Genomic DNA, 19673 nt, shown 5'->3' on the forward strand with positions numbered 1-19673 from the left:
CGATTGTGAAGGAAACCAGGTCGTCGATTGGTGATACAGGGTCGGTTTCTTTTCGCTCGCCTGGCAAACGTCGTAATCGACGAAAGAATGTTACGCACTTGGACGATTTTGATAAGGGGGTATTGCGTAATATTATATTTGATATGTACGCAAATGGCGAATTTCCTACTGCAGTGAAACTTAGGGCTAAATTGAAGGAAGCTATCGGGTTTGCAGGCAGTACGTGGTCAGTGTTAAAAATTTTGAAAAACATGGGGTTCAGATATAGGAAAGGCAACGACGGGAGGAAATTTTTAATGGAGAGGGGTGATGTTGTAGCTGCGAGAGTGATCTTCCTCAGAACCATGCACGAAATCAGGAAAGCTGGTACTGCAAATATATACTATTTAGATGAAACCTGGGTCAACCAGAATCACACGAAGACAAGCTGCTGGAGAATGAGTGATGGTTCTGGTGGGTTAAAGGTGCCATTAGGAAAAGATGCTCGTCTTATAGTGTGTCATGCGGGTTCAGCTGCTACAGGCTTTGTGCCCCAAAGTAAATTGGTTTTCCGCTCCAAAACAAACAGTACTGACTATCATTCAGAAATGACGTCTGCCGTGTTTCGAAAGTGGTTTTGCAAGCAGTTCTTGCCATTTCTCGCCCCCGAATCCGTGATTGTAATGGACAACGCGAGCATACATTCCTTGCAAGTGGATAAAACGCCTTGTTCGAACACAAGGAAGGCGGATATTATGGCATGGCTCTGTAACAAGAACATTCCCCACACAAGCACGCAAACCCGAGCAGAATTGTTGCAGTTGGTGAAACATCATACACCAATTCACAAAAGTTACGAAATCGATATAATAGCAAGAGAATATGGTCACAGAGTTGTTCGTCTCCCACCTTATCATTGTCAGTACAACCCGATTGAAATTATTTGGGCCCAGGTGAAGGGGTACGTAGCTGACAAGAACAAGACTTTCAAAATTGCCAACGTACAGAAACTGACTCACGAAGCAATAGACAGAATAGGTGTTTCCGAGTGGGCAGATTGTGTGGCTCACGCAGAGAAAATACAAGAAGATGACTTCCAGCGTGAAATAGTCAGAGACGATATCATCGAGAAGGTCATTATAAATTTGCAAGACACGGATTCCGAAGAACTTGAATCAAGTGATGAGGTTGACAGCAGTACGGAATGAGCGTTATGTAAGTAAATGGCATTTTAATTTTTCTTTTCAGTTCATGTTATGCATGCCAGACAGTTGTTTTGTTATTACGAGTGCCACAAGACCGACGCATGGTATCTGCGGCAAACGAAGTTGCTTTTGCCGCGCCGCGAAAGAATGAATCAAGTTCTTCTCTCGTTTTCTCAGTAACCAAATAACATATCGCTGTAAATATTATACGAACTTAAAATTTGGAGTTTTCTTTGTAACTTTCTCACTGGAAGTTATTTCAAATCTAATTTAATAAAAATCGGCTCGCAAGAGAACTTTTTCTCCATACAATAATGGTCAATAAAATATTTAATTTCTTTCACTTACTTTCAAAATTCTACACGTTTAATTTACAGCATAATACGATTGTCTAAAGCTTTCTGGTAATACTCGTGCAGGATTGGTATCGATTGTTGCAATAATAGCCGTGCAGTGGCAATTTACAATTGTTCGAATGTAAGCCATTGTTTTTTATTTTGAAAGAGCTGGCGAGAACCTCGAACAGTGAGTAGGTGGCAACAGCGGAAATGTATCTCCCTCTCTCTCTGCGCGGACTTGTCAAGGTCAGCCGCTGTCATATCGCTCGTCGACTCTAGTGTGAACGTTCGTATGGGCTGATGTGATGAACGATGCGATTTCCCAACACCTTCGCTTTTGGCACTTACAACATTTACCACTTTTAGTCCTCAATTATTAATTCTAATGTTAAAATACTGAGGGAAAAAATTGAAACAAATGAAAGAAAGCCATGCTTGCTTACTAAAAATCATATCCTCCATCCATTACTTAGCAGTGCAGGAGCTTTTAATACGAGGGCATACTAACGAAACAGCAACTTCAACAACTTATTGCACCTTCTGTGCCAAGCCAAGAACTTGCAACATGCATGGCTACATTCTTGCCTCCCCCAATAACATTTCCAAGTCGGTACCTTCGCACCCATTATGTGCCTTCATTGTATGATGCCGTCCACAGGCAATAACTTTACATTTTTTTTAATGTACTACTATTAATATTCATGTCTCGCACTATGGTCGTGGAGTCTAAGGTGCAGACTTTGGGCTCTGGCTACAGGACTTGTACAACTTGAAGTATCCTGGTGGAAGTGAAACAACTTTTCCTGATACTTCGACCTGTGTATGGGACCATCATGAGAAAATTGGGAAGCTATGAAAGAGTAGTGTAAGCTGGTTATAGATAACCTACAACAATGACTAGGGGTTCGTCCTGCTGATCTCACATCATCCTGTAACTTGTTGCATGATCTCCTACCTCTCTGGTGGGAATGAGGCTGCCAGTCGGTTGGTAGCTCTGAGGGGCTGTTACACCATAAGTTGTTATTAATATTCATAGGCAGTGGCGGCGATTAAGGGGGACAAGGGGGGTGACATCCTGGCCTGCAACTAAAAGGGTCTGGCAAATTGAAAGATGAGAAAAATGGCAACATTATTGTCGAATTTGCTGGATTACGATCGAACATATATGAGATTCGTGCAGAGGGTAGCATTATCAAGAAGGCCAAGGGTATGGATAGAAGAACAGTGGAAAACAAGCTCACGTTGCAGAATTACATCGAGTGTCTCAATACATGGTGTCTCAATACTGTGAGCGGATAAAATAATCCAAAGTATGGATCACGTGCTCACCACCAATAAGGTGCATATATAATATGGTTATGGGTTAATACCTGTGAATACCATAATACTATTAATATTACTTCGTAACACTATAATTAATATATATGTTATTAAATTATGTTATATTTTATATCATAGTTAACCTAATCTGGTTGTTTATCCCAGCCCCTCAATTAAAAAAAAAACTAATGAATATATTGCCTTAGACAGAGAAAAACAGGAAACAGAGAAATTGAAAGAAAAAATATAACATGCAATAATGTCGACAAGATGGGATTATAATCTAACATACCATTCTTTATTGTGTCCTTTTTGCATAGAATTTTCAGAGAACACAATGACTTTTAAATCTGAATAGATCAGAAGTAGTTTGTTTTATGTTTTGATTAGGCTAATCGTGGCTGGACATATGGTTTAAAATGAGCTATGAATTATCACACAATGTACCTCCATTGGAAATCAAACCTAAGACCCCCTGCCATCGTAGCACACTGTTGTAAATACACTCTAGTTGTAAATAAACTTGAAGAAGGAAACCAATATCAATTCCGTGTTTGTGCTGTTAACAATGCAGGACAGAGTGAGCCAAAGGAAAAAAATGTCCACATACGCCTAAGGCACAATTCTGTAAGTAGCATTTGACACATTTTCAGTATTCCATATGGTCTTCAGAATTACAATCACACACGTAGAAGCATATAGATTGATGGCCAAGTACTGTTGAGTAGATGACTCACTTTGCCCAGAATGTCTTCAGACTTAACAGAAAGTGCATTTCAGCTTACAACCAGCATTTTAAAGGGGGGGAGGAACCCCCAGAAGATGTCAGCCTCCACCCGCATACTTCCGAGGGTATGTGCTTATTATGGTACCTAAAGAAGTCAGCCATGCTCCGACATTGAAAGGCAGGCCAGACACAGCAAGCATGCTCATAGTCACCCTCTGAGGCAGATGAGAGTAAAAGGCACTCCGAGGTGGCAGCAAGCAACGTTTGATATCCACTGTTTACTGTCCCAAGTATCGACTCATGGCCAAGGAGCCTAAATATAAAATAGGAGATCAAGTGAGAATCAGTAAATTCAAACGTACGTTTGAAAAGAGTTTTACCAAAAACTGGAGCATTACCTTCATACACATCATCCTGACGATGCTCCTTAATGTTTCTGTCGCAGCTTCTATCATCTTTCTACCAGCATCCAAAAGAATATTACATGCTTGAAGCACTTTTTGTATTTTACCTTTTTCTTATTTGATGATACTTTTCTGCCAATTTTTAGCTAACAACAACGCTGAGGATAAATTATAATTAGATGAAACTTATGAACGGACACTGTACAAAGTTTGAAGCTGAAAACATTTCTGTTGGGAATTTCGAATCGTTCCCAGCAATTGATGCGTATTTCAAGCATCGAGGAGGACTAAAGAAAACTTTCTGCTACCCTTGCTTTTCTTTACCCAAATGTTCCCCCCCTAGAATTGATTTCTGCCCAAGCTGGGGGGGGCAATGCTCCCCTTGCTCCCTTCTGTGGTTGCACCACTGGTGCAACGAAAGTTTGAATTCTTCTAATAGTGTGATTTTCGGCAGGTCGGTAAGTGAACGCACTTTATATATGCTCTGCTCTATTTGCAAACATTATCATTGTTTCATATGTTCTCTGCATAGACTTTGAGTTTGTTGTTGAGTTTTTGCTTCAAGTTCCCATTATGCACAGGAAAGCTAATCTGGGCTATTTAGAGACAATATACAAATGCAATTCAGATAAGTTCTTCAGTATAATGTTGCCCCCCCTACTTTTTCCCACTTTTGCTTCTTCACTATGCTAAACCTTATCTACCAAGCAAAAGTAAATTGTCCTTGTCCCCCCCAGTTTTCGAACCCAATCGCCGCTACTGTTCATAGGACATGGTGGCCAGTTGGTGGGGCATCTGACTGCCTTGCTGGAGACCCAATATCAATTCCCAGGTGGTTTCAGGGTGAAATTTTCCAGCAGTCTCTTTGCATAGGGTGGCTCTGAAGTTCCACAAAGCCTCTAATAAATGGTACCTAGGCAGGGGAGGGCAGGGCTCCAATCCTCTATATCCTCTCCCCCATACATCTTCACTGGGTGTTGCAAGTGCGGCACTCTAAAATGAATCTACACACAGCTGCATCAATCATCCTCAGTAACTGTGCCCGGTTTTCATTCAGTTTCTGTCAAACGTTTTCAACATTACCAACAGTTCGACTGATGGAGGGACGACCCTCACTGGAATCTTCCTCACCATCAGGAAATGGACGATGTCAAATGAAAACATTGGAATGACAAAAGGCTTCATTGCTGTAAGCAGTTTTCAGCATTTCAACGATTTCTGAAGGGGTTTTACTGAGTTTTACACAAAACTTAATCACCACTCTTTGTTCTGTTTTCAAATGCATGATGAGGGTACAGAACACTGCACTAGTTTAAAAGCTGTAACTCACTCAATATTACACTGAATCAGACACCAATTTCACTACATGTGACACTACGTAATACAGAATGTACCAAATGCCACATTGCAGCATTTATCTTTTAACAATGTTGTCAGTCTACAGGGACGTCGTTAGGGGGGGGCCTGGGGGGGCTTTGGCCCCGGCAGTTGTAACTCTGGCCCCCGCAAACAAAATTTTGATCGATTAAAAATTATCCTAAATTAATACTACATATTATTTTCTGGTAAATTTGTAGCAGAGTTGGAAACACTGTTCCGAAGAAAATCTTCGGAAGCAAATGTAGGACAGCAAAATTCCACCCTTTCGTTGCTTACCAGTTTATAACCAAAGGCATAAAATGCTTTGAGGTTATTACCCTTGCCCTACCCTAAGTTTGTGAAAACCTTTTGCCTTTTGTTGCAAATGACCCTTCCGTTACAGATGGAATCAAAGACTCCGCCGAGGCCGAGCGGTCAACAGTAGGGGGTCGAGCGACATATGGAGAGAGTTCTCCAGTACTGACATTGTTCTGAGATTTAAAATTGCTCCTTGCTTCAGCTTCAGAGCCACAGATTAGCTTTGTGTTCTTGCTTGCGAGCAAGGTCTGCTATCGGGTTGCTACGGTCACTGTGTTTTTATTCGTGTGTGGGAAGAGTTCTAGCGTTGTTGTGCATTTCCATTTTGAATGGATAAATTTGTCAAAACTGGATATTTTAAAACTATCTCAAAACATGTGGAACATGACGACAATGAAGATGATGTTGATCCAAGTTCTGACGTTCCAAAGTTAGGCAAAACAAGTGAATGTACTAATGTGAAAATAATTACTGATCTTGGGGTAGATAATCCTAGGCAACCACTTTTGCAAAACTATCCAAATACTACGTTCGGAAAGCGAAAGCGATTATTTCAAAAATACTGGTTTGCATCTGCGCCGTGGCTAGAATATAGTGTGGAACTTGACGCATGCTTTTGTTTTCCATGCCGTAAATTTGGCACAGATTCAGGATACGCAGAATCAAGTTTCAGGAAAATAGGGATTCGCAACTGGAAGAAACCATGTGAAAAAATTAAGGAAAACGGAGGAACGTCCTATCATCTAAAATGCATGGAACTGTGGGCGAATTACAAAGTGAGTACCAATCAGTTTTGTAAAACAATTATGTGTGTGTGTGTGTGTGTGTTCGTAGTTTAACTTAAATAATGAAATATGTATATGTCTGTATATCGAGTGTTCAAATTGAAAAAATGCTGAGGAGAAAAGTCATATCAGCTTCCCTTTTCAAATTTTGAGATTTGTACCTAAAACATACGGACTGATGGTTCAAAGTAAATAACACAAATTTTCCAATTAATGTACAAGGGTTCAGTAATCACTGATCTCGTCTCAGTGGACTTTTAATTCATATCAGAATTATTTTTCTTAGAGGAAGGCAAATTAATCAGGAAATATTTTCTCATCAAATACATATTGTAATTTGCAAACCAACAACAGTATTAATTTTAATGTAAAATTCAGTACAGAAACTGACAATTTATATGCTGATATTAATGTAATATTTACTTGAAGTTGAAAGAAATGATTACGTGAAATTCTTAGCAATAGCAAAATATGATCGAGAATATTTAAGAGGAAAATTCTTTACCTGGTCAGGAGTTAAATTAAAAATTTCAATTTGAACACTGGATGTACTTTGATTTTCGTTTCCTGATTTTACATTACTTTACTGACACTTCTGGTTAATGTCAAAGATATGCAACGGTGATACAAGAAATTAATGCATGGACAGTAACAAAAAAAGCGCCTGCCTCTCCAGGCGAGGACATCGCGTAGCGGTAATGTCGTCACCATATAATTAAGAGGTCCTGGCCTGGGTTCGATATCTAGTGGACGCACATAGTGGTTTGAATCCAACTTTAAACTGTATGTTCAGTCCCGATTGGCCTATCTGTGCATGAAGAGGACTTAATACAAAAACTCACGGACTCGAACTTAGATCAATTTGGGACAAAATCGTAATTCGGTAGCTAACGTGCTCAGCCACTGAGGCGGCTAGAATTCAATAGGTTTTCATTTTGGCTATTTTACCTTTTTTCCTACCTCGTAGGTTAATTTTTACAAGTCGATGTGGATGGATGAATGATGGACGGATGGAAAGGTGATGGGAGCATAGACAAACAGAATGAGTCACCAATGGCTGGTGGAGGTTTGAACATGGGATCTCTGATTCCGTAGCCCTTTACGCTTACCACTCCGCCACGAACACTGGAATAAATGAAATAAGTAATGCCACCATTGTTTAGAATGGATGTCGGGGAGAGTGGAAGCCTATCTAATAACAATGTACACTAATGCATTGTTGGCATTGCCAGCAGATGTTAACTGTCTACCGATACCTCACACAACGGAAAATAATCTTTACCTATATTTGCATTGTTTTAAAAAATATATATAGCACTGACGAACGAAGGAACAAAGCTAATCTCTATGGTCTAGAGCAGGAATTTCCAAACTTTTTCGTTTCGGCGCGCCATTAGTGTTTCAAGATTTTTCCACGGCGTCCAAATCAGAATGTAGGCATATCTAATACTTGCTTTGATTGATTGATTGATTGAATTGATGTTTTAAGTCCATTTCATGCACAATAAGGCTAATCGGAACTGGACCTACAGTTTAAAGTGGGATCCGAACCACTATGTGCCTGCACCGGGTAACGAACCCGTGACCCCTTTATTACAAGGTGGCAACTCTAACACTACACCGGCCCTATCTAACACTTGTAACGCTCTGTTAGTGTGTATAGGTTGCTTTCCTTAAGTTAAAAAATAAACATATATTTCAAATTCAGAAACATTTTTTATGTAAAATGTTCTAAATAAGAACATGTATTTGGAACAATCATATCAATGACTGAATTTTAGTGAAAATATTGGAACATCTCGCGGCGGCCCCGTACGCCTACCAGGGCAATAACTGATCCCATTGTCGTCGTAATCAAAAATAGTTTAAAGTCCATTTTATGCTCAAATAGATTAATTGGAACTGGATTTATAATTTAAATTTGACTCCGACACATTGTGCAATGTGTCTCCATCGGGACTTGAACCTGGCACTCTTTGGTTACAAGGCAACGTGGTAAACCACACCGAGAAGGTCCGCCGTGGTAAACGTGACGTTATAATAAATATGCAATATAAAGCAAAAACATGAATTTATTCTTGAGAATGTTAAAAAACAACAACAACAAGAAACAGAACATTTGAGTCGCCAATAATATTCTGCATATTACATATCATAATTGTGATGGCGATTTGTGAGTTTTCCTTCATTAATTTCCATTCATGATCGTCAACATTGCGATTAACTAAAAGTAACAGAAAATCGGCACAACGTTTAAAAAAATATAATATACGTAGAATAAAAAAAATAGGTGTGAAACTGAAAAAGAAAGGTAATAACAAGTTGATATTTACTACCTATTTTTTGTGCTTTTTGAAGTTGTCAAATTTTGTCATTTTTGGCGCCAATTTACCTGTCTATTTAGCATGCTTTGTGGCTATTATAAACCCGCTCCCTACTGATAAGACGAACTCAAGACAGAAATAAACAAAGTGTGAAAACACCTACTTCAGTGTCTTTGTGCATGATACTTGCACAAACCATCAACGTCGTTTTGCGAGAATGCAGGGTGCAAGTTAAGAGGTGCACAATTTTCGAAATTGCCGCAAAAAAAGTGGCACGCATCTATTTTTCCTTCTACATCTCGAGGCACTGGTGTACACATGGGGGAGCTGATGCGGCTATAACTCGCCCGAAATTTCTGTCTTTGAACAACTTTCAAAAGGAAGCTTAAAAGTGGTTAATTATGAAATATGTTATACTGTGTCTCCCCCTCCCCTCTGAAAAAAAAACCTGCACACGTTAGTGTCTAGAGGAGAGTTACAAATCAATCGCATAATTTAAAGTGCTGTTTGCGCTGGAATACTACTAAATGTGCTATAATTTAAATTTGACAATAATTTCAATGTTAAAAGCGTCATTATTATTATTAATAATGTTTTTATAACGTCCTGTTATTGTTATAATTACGTCCCTGCCTAAATTCACAGCCAGAAATAAGATTGATTGATTGAGTTGTTTTAAGACCACTTTGTGCACAGTAAGGTTAATCGGGACTGGACCTACAGTTTCAAGTGGAATCCGAACCACTATGTGCCTCCACCGTGTATCGAACCCGGGACCCCTTAATTACAAGGGAACGACGGTACCACTGCGCCATCGGGAAGGCCCAGAAATTAGAATAAAACGCGATCTTCTTTCTTCAGGAAAGAAACATCTTGACAGGCGGCCCTAAGACCAGCACAAAGCTTGAATGGAGACAATACAACAAGCTTGTTCAACAAATGTTGGCGAGATGGTTGCGGACAACCAAAGGCGGCACTGCGTCCCAAATACTCTCTGAACTGCCCGTCATAAAATGTTCCTGCGAGACCTATTTCTAATCTGTGGTCGTCACTTTATGACTAGACCCCTTTGTGTCGAACCTGACAAATTGCAGGGAGGGGTCTTTCTTGCTTTAAGGGAAAGGGATCAAGGGAAGGAAATGGCATTCAAATGGCAAGGAAGATCCCTGAGTTGAGTTATTGTACCCCTGCTGTTTCAGTGCACCGTTTCTGTAAGGCAATACGCAAATACGGTTAAATTTTCCCTTCCCTGGTAAACCTTTGTTTTCGATTCATTCTGCTAGATTTTGCTTCTATCCAGGGTGCCAAGTACCAGAACAGTCCAATGACCTCGCTGCCTTCGAGCAAGCAATAACTTGAGTGAGGAGGTAGGAGGGCTTGGGGAGGGAGGAGGGGCAGATGCAAGAGGACGAAGAAAATGTAGCAGTTTACTTACATGATGACTCGTTGAAGTATTTGTTATTGCCTGTTTGAAAGAATGAAAGGTATGAAATTAGTAATATTTTCTTGTTCGCTTCGCTTTCAATATAAGCGTTTCTCATAAGTAACAAGTTATAATTGTTACCCCAAAAAACTGTGTATATGTGTGCGTGTATGTAATATGATTTGTTAATGATGACGTACTGGATACCAAATAATGAAAAAAGTAAAGTAATGTGCTCCCCTGTGCTTTTCGCTATGCCATGAAAACGTATAGGGGTGTGTAGTTAGGGCTTCACACTTTCTTGATCACGGCCGAAGTGGAGGTGATGTGATCAATCAGCACCACGTCCCTGGCCTCGTTTACCTGCCAGAGTTTCCTCCATGTACCCACTTTATACGTACGACGCTGGGTGGGCACCGGAGCCGATCGAACAGGTGAAAAAAAATCCCGGTATCCTCCAGAATGAATAGGAAAGATCCTACACAGAATAATTTATCAGTTTAGCACTTCCACAGCGGATATAGTTTCGATAAAAAAGAAGAGGTTGTCATTGAGACAAGCAGAAAGTAAAATACATTAAGAAAAACTGTAAAGTAATAGTTTAATAGTAATTACATAAATTGATTTGCTTCCTGAAAATTGTTGAACTCTAATTTTTATTTGACCTCCAGTATTCGCATATACGTATATTATATACACTTCTTAGTAGTTTAATATACCAATGCACTATATATGTAGCAATATTATAATGTAATATAATATATATATATATATATATATATATATATATATATATATATATATGTGTGTGTGTGTGTGTGTGTGTGTGTGTGTGTACATTGCACACACAGAGTTATTTACCTTTACTGTCTGGAAATATTTACATAGGAACAAATTTCAGATTTGGCCCCCCCCGAACTGATCAACCTAGCTACGTCCCTGTCAGTCTAAGAACTTAGTAGACACACTGTGAGCATCCTGATATACTACATTTACTAATCTGTTATAGAAAAATTAATTAACTACTTAATAATGATGCTTAATGAATATCTTAACCAAGCTTCTTGCTACACCTACATATCTGCAATGTTATTTCTTTTCAATCTTTCCAATTGGATATTCTATTCATAGAATATTGTCAGAACTAATTTCTACTATTTCAATGTCAAAATACTATACTGGGTGGCTACTCAGCGTGAATTTTTCTTCATAGACGTGAAAAATTACAACTTTTATTAATTCAAATCTTATTCAATTTACACATATTTATAAATGACTGCGGCAAGTTTTTCACAGTTTAGCTTCATTTTTATCAAAGAAAAGAAAGCTGTGTGAAAAATAAGACAGAATTCGCTCAATCCATTTACTTTGGTACTGTCCTTTGCAGAACAATCTTTCCTGACAAAAGGAAGATTAGTGTAAGATAAAATATCTTGAAGTAGATTAGGTATATTTGAGTTTGAAATTCTTATACAATTAACAATTTTTCTTAGATCAGTATATCCCTTAACATTTATGACTTGTGTTTGAAGAAGTATTTCCAGTCTGAATATGTGAAATGCCAAACGTGAACTCTGCACTTTAAATTAAATCTTTAATATATATATACTGTTCAATTGAATTGAATTAGAAATTTTGGATACGTTGGAATCGCATAGACCCTTCATATACACTGTAATAATGTTCTGTTAATATACTGTATTTGTATGTGTCTGTGGTGAGAGGCTGTAATATGTAAGGTTGAAATGGAGAAAATCTGCTCGTACCCTTCATTTTTTTGGAAAGTTCGCCTTGAAAACCGGGAATTACAGTAAAACCTCATTAATCAAGACCCCAATGAGCCGGATTTTGCTTAATCCGGACAGGCAAAGGTGGAGAAAAAAGCAGAATGCAAGGTTTTCATCATAATATGGGAATCGCTTATGTACGTACTGCATTGTATGTACAGTATTGCTTTACATTTTACTGTATTGTATAGTGTATTTAGGCATATGCCTTTTAAATACACCATAATAAATGTGTTTTGTTGCTGTAAACGGAGTTTTAATGCACTTTCTACTGATATTTTAGGTTATTTCAGTTAATCCGGTCTTTCGTTAAACCCGTCAACTTATCTCCCCATTAGTCCGGATTAACGAGGTTTTACTGTATACTTGAATTTTTTGATGGTCCTAAAGTGACCACCCTAATATAGTTTTGATTAATTTCTCCCTCAGCAATAAGGCGTAGAATCTGTGGAATGCTCATGTCTGGCAAACAATATTCACTGGACTCTAGAATGGACCTTGTACAAACTATTGTCTCAGGTGCACGGCCCCATTCAGCTTGTTCCAACCTCCCACTCATGCGAGAAGTATCCGTAGAAGGAGAAACAGAACAGAGGGTGTTTGAGGCAGCAGGTAAGTGTTGACTGAAGAAATTTCCCAACACTTCATAGCATTGATAATTTTTCTTTATCTCGAAATAAAGGTGTCTCCTTACTTACAGCCATTTTCTTCAATCTAGTTTTGATATGGTATATTCTCTACTTTCTACTGCTGTTTTTTTTAGTGTTTTTCTTGGGATAATTGCAACAATGAGGACAAATAATAGATTAAATGAATGATGACACAAACATAATTAATCACATGCCTGGTACTCCGTTACAGAGGCAGTCTGTTTCATTCTCACTGATGATTCAAGGAAGGACGGGGTTTAGAAAGTTATGAAATTAAAAAAATATGAACAATTTCTTGGTTCATAAATATAAAAAAATAGGAAGTTATTAAAAATATATCAAGACATACAGAAGGCAACCAAAGCAGAATAAAACTGTATCTAAATATTGGATTTTTTACTTGCATCTTAGAAATCAAGTTAAATCAAGTAAAATCAATAATAAGAACAGCATAGAAAAGACAAAAAGTACAATTGGTTGAATAAAAACTTTTTTTCATTCAATGTGACAAAGGAAATAATGTGAAATTATAATTTAGAGGAATTTTATAAAGGAAAATAGGTATCAAATCAAAATGATAAAATTACAAGCAAAAGAAAATATATTAAATTATATTTAAAATAAAGTCAAAGATTGGCCTCATGATAGTTGACTGTAATCTAAGCAAATAAAAGAGTAACTAATAATCCATGTAATTCTCAGATATCATTTATCTACGACAATTAAAAATACATATAAAAAGTACCTTTAAGACCTATCACAGTAAAGAAGAAATTAACAAAACTCTCTACAACTGAAATAAAACAACATACAAATTAAGAAAGTTACTAATTAAATATAATTTATAAAACAAAACAGGCAACTCGTGAATATATTCTTCCCTCGATGTATATTCTAGATATAAAAGAGCATAATTGTGATATATTTGTGGAGAGGGGAGCTAGGAGACTCACAACATATGATAGAGAAAACTAAGTTCCATAAAAAGTGCAAAAGGAAATACATAATAGAATGTAAAAAAAATCTTTCAACATTTTATTAACAAAAGTAAATCAAAAACAAACATGCAGCACCATTACGTCAAGGATCACAATTATAGTTAGCGAAAATCACAGGAGAGAAAGTAAATATAATAAGCATGATTACAACTCAAGATGTTCAAATATAATACAAAATAATATGAAATGAAAAGAAAAGAAAATCAAGTGAAGAAAAACCTAATCTATGACCACTCTAACATCTGACTTGCATAAAAAATATGTACCAAAACTCTCTCTTAAGTGATTTTTAATAATTATTATTGTATTTCACTATCAGATAATGGGATGTACCGATATAAAATTTTGCCAATAACCATGATGTGCTCATGTAAAATTTAACATATTGCTATTTTACTGATGTGATACAAAATTGCAAATGTTCCATGGAAAATATGAATGGTGTATTCACCTTCTTACTGAATGTTTGTAATGGGTAACTGCAAAGGGGGTTTCTACCTTTAAAAATTAACTGCATGTGTAGACTTTTAATTTACAAAACCAGAGCATATAAATTATATGCTTATATCCATAAAAATATTAACACAATCGCAGAATTTTGAACACAATTTCAGGGTACTTTTAGGTATATCTGATCGGTCGGTAGTCTTACCAATAAACCGATATGCCTATATACTTTTGCAAATTTATTTGTCGCATCCCTAATCAGATAAGTATTTATCTGTCACAAAATATATAGATATAAATTGGTTTCAAATCAAATATATGCCGGTTCCTATGGCTAGGGTTACCAGATCGCTATAAGGGAACTGTAGGACATGTTGACCCAAAATGTAGGACACAAAACATTCGCAATAAATAATACATATTTCTGCAGAGCACTTTAAAAAGTAATTTAAAAATGACACTCTTTCAGTTTTAAAAAATGAATTCTTAACGAATTCTTAAATGTACTGTAATATACTAAACAATGCACTTCTACTACACATTTTAACTGGTACTTCTCAGAAGAGAGAATTTTCTCAAAATTGCAGGTTTAGTCAAAATATATTGATGAGAGACTGGACAGTCAATCTTCGAAATTATAGGAACCAGCGCCAAACTTTATACAAACTTCATGAAAAAAAAATTCTCTCGTAAGTCCATTGTGCTGATGGTAGTGAAAATAGTCTATCAACATTTACATTGTGACCTGTAATGACTAACAAATATTCAGCAATTACTGTAGTTTGAAATGGTTACAGAAGTTTAATCTTGGGTATATTTTGTGTAATTACAGGATTTCTACCAAAATATCAAATCTAAAATTCTTGGCTTTTTCAAGACCTTTCTTGACTTTTTTTTTCGTAAGAAAATACATATCTATGATATTTAATGAAAAACCCCTACCAAATGGGCAGTTAAGATGAAAACTGAATCTGTATTTTACAAGAGAATTAGACTTGCTTCATCTATTAATGCATCCTGGACTGCATTTGGTAGACTAGCAAGGTTCTAGGGTCTGGATTCAAAGCCAGTATAATCTTATGTGGGGCTTGTGTTGTCGTCCCTAAGGGGAAGTGATTGTTTCTTCATCTATCTTATCTTACTACCATTCATCCTCATCTTCACAATTAGCCAAAGGAGCAGAAAAGTTAAGTAAAATAAACTAAATCAACCAATCAGTAATTGTGATAGCAAAAATTCTTGACCACAAGTATAATTTCCTGATTTTTATTGACTTCTTGACCTGCTTGTTGATTTCTTTACTTCTTCCAGACTTTCATGACTTTCTTGACTGGTGTCTACCCTGAATAACTCTGTTCTCTATACCTCATGCGTTACAATCAAAAATATTGAATAAGAATGGGAAACACCTTGTTCCATTAGTATAAACCCCAAGGTAAGAAATTCCGCTCAGGCACTGAACAGTGACATCAGAATGTGAACCCAAAACTTTGTTCATTAGTTGCTTCCGTTTTCCTGTTTATTTTCTAACAGGACAAACTTTTATTTTCATTTTGGGCAATGGATTTGTAACATGCATGGTTTCCCTTTGTTCAATGAAACACGTACGTATTTTCCTAATCAATATTATGTTACATTCAAAATATACGACATTTATGATATTTTTCAAATTCCTCCTGGACGCCGGACATAAGGCTATAGTGGAACCAGAAGCAAAAAAACCTGCGCAGAAGCACATCGCGCCGGCGGGTGCAAGAAAGAGCAGGGGGAAGCAACATTCCCGCTGGCTCACGTCAGCGTTGCCAGGCCTTTTGATTTCTCGGGAGAATTCCTTATTAAACTATTGCTATGGAACCTCCAACGGCCAGCTTAAAAACACGTTTCCTGCTCATCTTACTTGAACATGAAGGAGAGATATGGAGTGGAACTCCACTCAGCCGTGAAAAGTGCTGTTTGAACTGTGAAATTATGTCAAACGCTACTCAATTGTACTAGGTCATTATTTTATTACTTGTACTACATTACTGTTTTAGATGGCTGTATTTTATCCCACCCTAAACTCTATTTCTATTTTAGTTATTTTACGTCGCTTTGTGCCTCTACGGGTAAGTACGACAATATGGATGAATGAAAAACTGATGAAATGGATGAAGTGACGCAAACACAGTGAAACGTCCTTTCCTTACGAGGTAGAAACACTGACTTCTTAGCGTGGGCAAATTATGTTATACATGTATGTGTTTGTGGGTGTGTGTGTGTATATATATATCTAGGATGGGTGGCACCCTAGCATAAGCGTTGCTATCTTGAATTATTGAGGAAGACATGCTGTCTAATTCACCAAATATATTTCACATACGTAATGCATTTCCTCATTATGGTGCAGGACGCGTGCCCACCCCTATCGATAGCTGTACGCCGAACACCAGCAGAAGGCAAACTGATTTGTTATTGTTAGCATTCGACTTGAAAGATTGTGGAAAATCGCCGACAACGAAAGGCGACACGTTAGCTTCATCTGTGAACACAACTTTCTACCATTTCCTGTCAAAAAAATTCCTCGCGATAATAGAGGCATCGCAAACCCCTTGTGTCGGTGCTGAGAAAGAGCAAATTTGAGGGTCTTTCCACGCACCCTCTAACCGGAAAATGCGGAAGTGATGAAAGATGTTGGTCGGTTCCCTCGGGCGGTTTACTTTCTTTTGTTTGAAACATGTCCACTCCTGAAATGGAGATCTTCGGTATATTTTCGCCAAACACAGGGTGCTGGGTTTAGCACCATTGTTACAAAAGTATCTGTGACGTTTACACCGTAAACAATGCGCGCCACTCGCCTTCACCCCCCCCCCCAGTGCGCACGACTATGCCGCCCCTCCGTCCTTCATCCGCTACTATTAGATCAACGGATTTTGTAGCAGATCTTCTGGTTTCCCAAGGAACAATCTCCCGAATTTTTCAAATCTTACCTGGCAACACTGTCCCGAACACCGTTAACGGCAGGGAAGTTGCGCGAACGCTTTGGACGGAAGGTTTTTTTCCTTGTGGTCGAGCTATAAAAAGTAAGACTTGTCCGGGAAGAAACGGACGTCTGGTAACCCTACCCATGGCAGAGTGGTTAACGCATCGCATTACGAAGCCAGGGGTGCCTGATTTGAATCCTGGTCTGGGCATGGATGTTTGTGAGTGTCCATTCATCAATTTCATCATATCATCACTCATCCCCATATTCGCAATTAACCGAAAGTGGCACAAAAGCGAAGTAACATAAAGCAAATCAATAACTAACTAACTAACTATCTAGCCTTCTTAAACCCGAAGGTTCATGGCTGCAACAACACAGGCCTTCCATCAGTCCCTATCTTGAGCAAGATCTATATACTCTTTTCCATCCCTACCGATTTCCCTTAGGTCCATCTCGACGTTGTCCCTCCATCTTCGTCTTGGCCTTCCTACAGGTCTCTTACCATCAGGTTTCCCAACAAGAATCCTGTAAACTCCTCTTTCCTCTCCCATTCGTGCCACATGGCCTGCCCACCTAAGTCTTCTTGATTTAATTATTCTAATAATATCTGGACATGAATACAAATTATGTAGTTCTAAATTATGTAACCTTCTCCACTCACCTGTCTCCTCATCCCTTTTAGGTCCAAATATTTTCCTAAGGATCCTATTTTCAAATACTCTCAATTTATGTTCCTCTTTCAATGTAAGGGACCAAGTTTCACACCCAATCAATAAAGTAAAATATACCAAATATCCATCATTCACATTTCTTGGCATACTTTATGTCATTTGTTAGTAGATGTAAATTTTAATAATATAATCTTGAGAGATAAGTTCGATTTTTTACGTTGTTCAGGAAAACAACGGTTATTGTTTGTACATCAAATGTTACATACAAATATTTGTTTGTTTTCTGCTCATTAGCTGTTCAAACAGAGAATGGAACATCGAGCAGACATCGATCAAGATCTGTGGATGACCCTCCAACACCTGACCCCAACTTTAAGATGACCTTGAAATTTGATGACGAAAATCCAATAGAAGAAGATGGTGAGGCTTCACCTTAAGCATTTGAAGGCAAAACATCTGCAGTAACATGTTTGAAATGTGGACATGCCATTATGATTAAATAAAAACTTCTCATATTTGTTATTACCAAGATATGCATTGCAAAAAGAAAAAAAAATGCATGAAGTAGTTCATCTGTGTTTTACTTCCTTCTGTTTCAAGAGCTGTTAAAAGTATTAACTGTTGTTTGTGAACTGGATTCTTTGGTTCAAAATTATCCTGCTGTGACAGAAAACAATACATTCTTGAAAATTTCATGGGTCTGCCATGAGTGCAGGTATGAGTGTGAGTTGTGAAAATGCTACAGTTTTCCCATAACAATTAACCTACATATTATGGTCTCTTAAATTCCATGTAATCGCTAGATATATCATAATTGTGCCTGTCAGAAGGATACAGCTATAAAACATTCACAAACACAAACAAGTAAAACTTTCTAACTTATTTTAAATGCATGTTAAACACACAATCACCATACCCATGTATTGGTTCCATTGCTATTTACAATGGAATTAGTATTAATTGCTACTGAAATGAATAGAATACCCATAAATACATAAGGATAATGTAAGTGCATTCATATTTTTGAAACATAAAACTTTGAAACATTTTCAGAAAGAGTATTCGGCTCTATGTATGTCATAACTGCATCTTTGGATTGGTATTGTCTTGGTTAATTAATTTCAGTATAAATGTCAAATCAAGCTATAACTTAGAAATATGAAAGAGTTTCTCAGTACCATTAAAGTAAAAAACACAAGTTGCAATTAATGTTGGTGCATTAAACATTTCATATATTTAATTAAAAAATGGAATTACATTTTTACTAGGTCAAGTGCAGGAAAGTTTGCTTGTATGAGCAAATTTGCAAATCTTTCTTATAAATCATCTATTATGTAATTGGCAACTAATGAATTAGTTTCACTACAGCTTTTATATTGGACAAACGATTCAAGAAAATTCACAAATATAATATTCTATTGATCATAATGCACAATTTATACTTTGTCAAAATAATTAAAATTATATGTATATGCAATGCCTTTTTTTGTGACAACACTGAATACTCTACCATACTGGCCTGGTGCCTTTTTATAGGTGAGGATAAAACTAATAATAGTTTCACAAAAGTAATGTGTGTGTATCTACATGGATGCACGATTATTTATGAACATGCCAGAATATTTTAAATAGTTAGAAATCAACTTGAAGGGTACTGAAACCTTTCATTCCAGAAAAAAGCACTGTGTATATGTAATAATAATATGTTAATAATACTTCTAAGCCATTTTACTGTTTTATTCACTGCCTTTTATTTATCAAATACTCAATAGATTAAGCCAGGGGTTCCAAAACTTTTTCGTTTCATGGCGCCCTTAGTGATTCAAGATATTTCCGCTGCACTTGCAACGTTTACAGAGTGACCAGTCTAGGACCACGATAAAATTCAAGTATAATTCCCAGTTTTCAAAGCAAACTTTCTTAAAACTCAAAGATGCAAGCAGATGTTTTCTCTAATTCAACCTTACGTATTACCG

At 37.2% G+C, this 19673-nt stretch overlaps 1 protein-coding gene across 1 annotated transcript in view; it reads left to right on the forward strand.

The window, feature by feature from the left end:
* The window catches only part of LOC146004155 (histidine decarboxylase-like), a 155622-nt gene extending 137488 nt beyond the window's left edge, over positions 1-18134 (forward strand). The window contains exons 13-14 of the mRNA XM_083142821.1: positions 12399-12581; positions 17992-18134. Coding sequence (XP_082998947.1) covers positions 12399-12581; positions 17992-18134 — 326 coding nt within the window. The remainder of the gene's footprint in view (positions 1-12398; positions 12582-17991) is intronic.
* The last annotated feature ends 1539 nt before the right edge of the window (positions 18135-19673 follow it).

Source organism: Lepisma saccharinum, chromosome 21 (genome assembly GCF_977018435.1).
Source record: "Lepisma saccharinum chromosome 21, izLepSacc3.1, whole genome shotgun sequence".
In the NCBI taxonomy this organism is placed as follows: Eukaryota; Metazoa; Arthropoda; class Insecta; order Zygentoma; family Lepismatidae; genus Lepisma; species Lepisma saccharinum.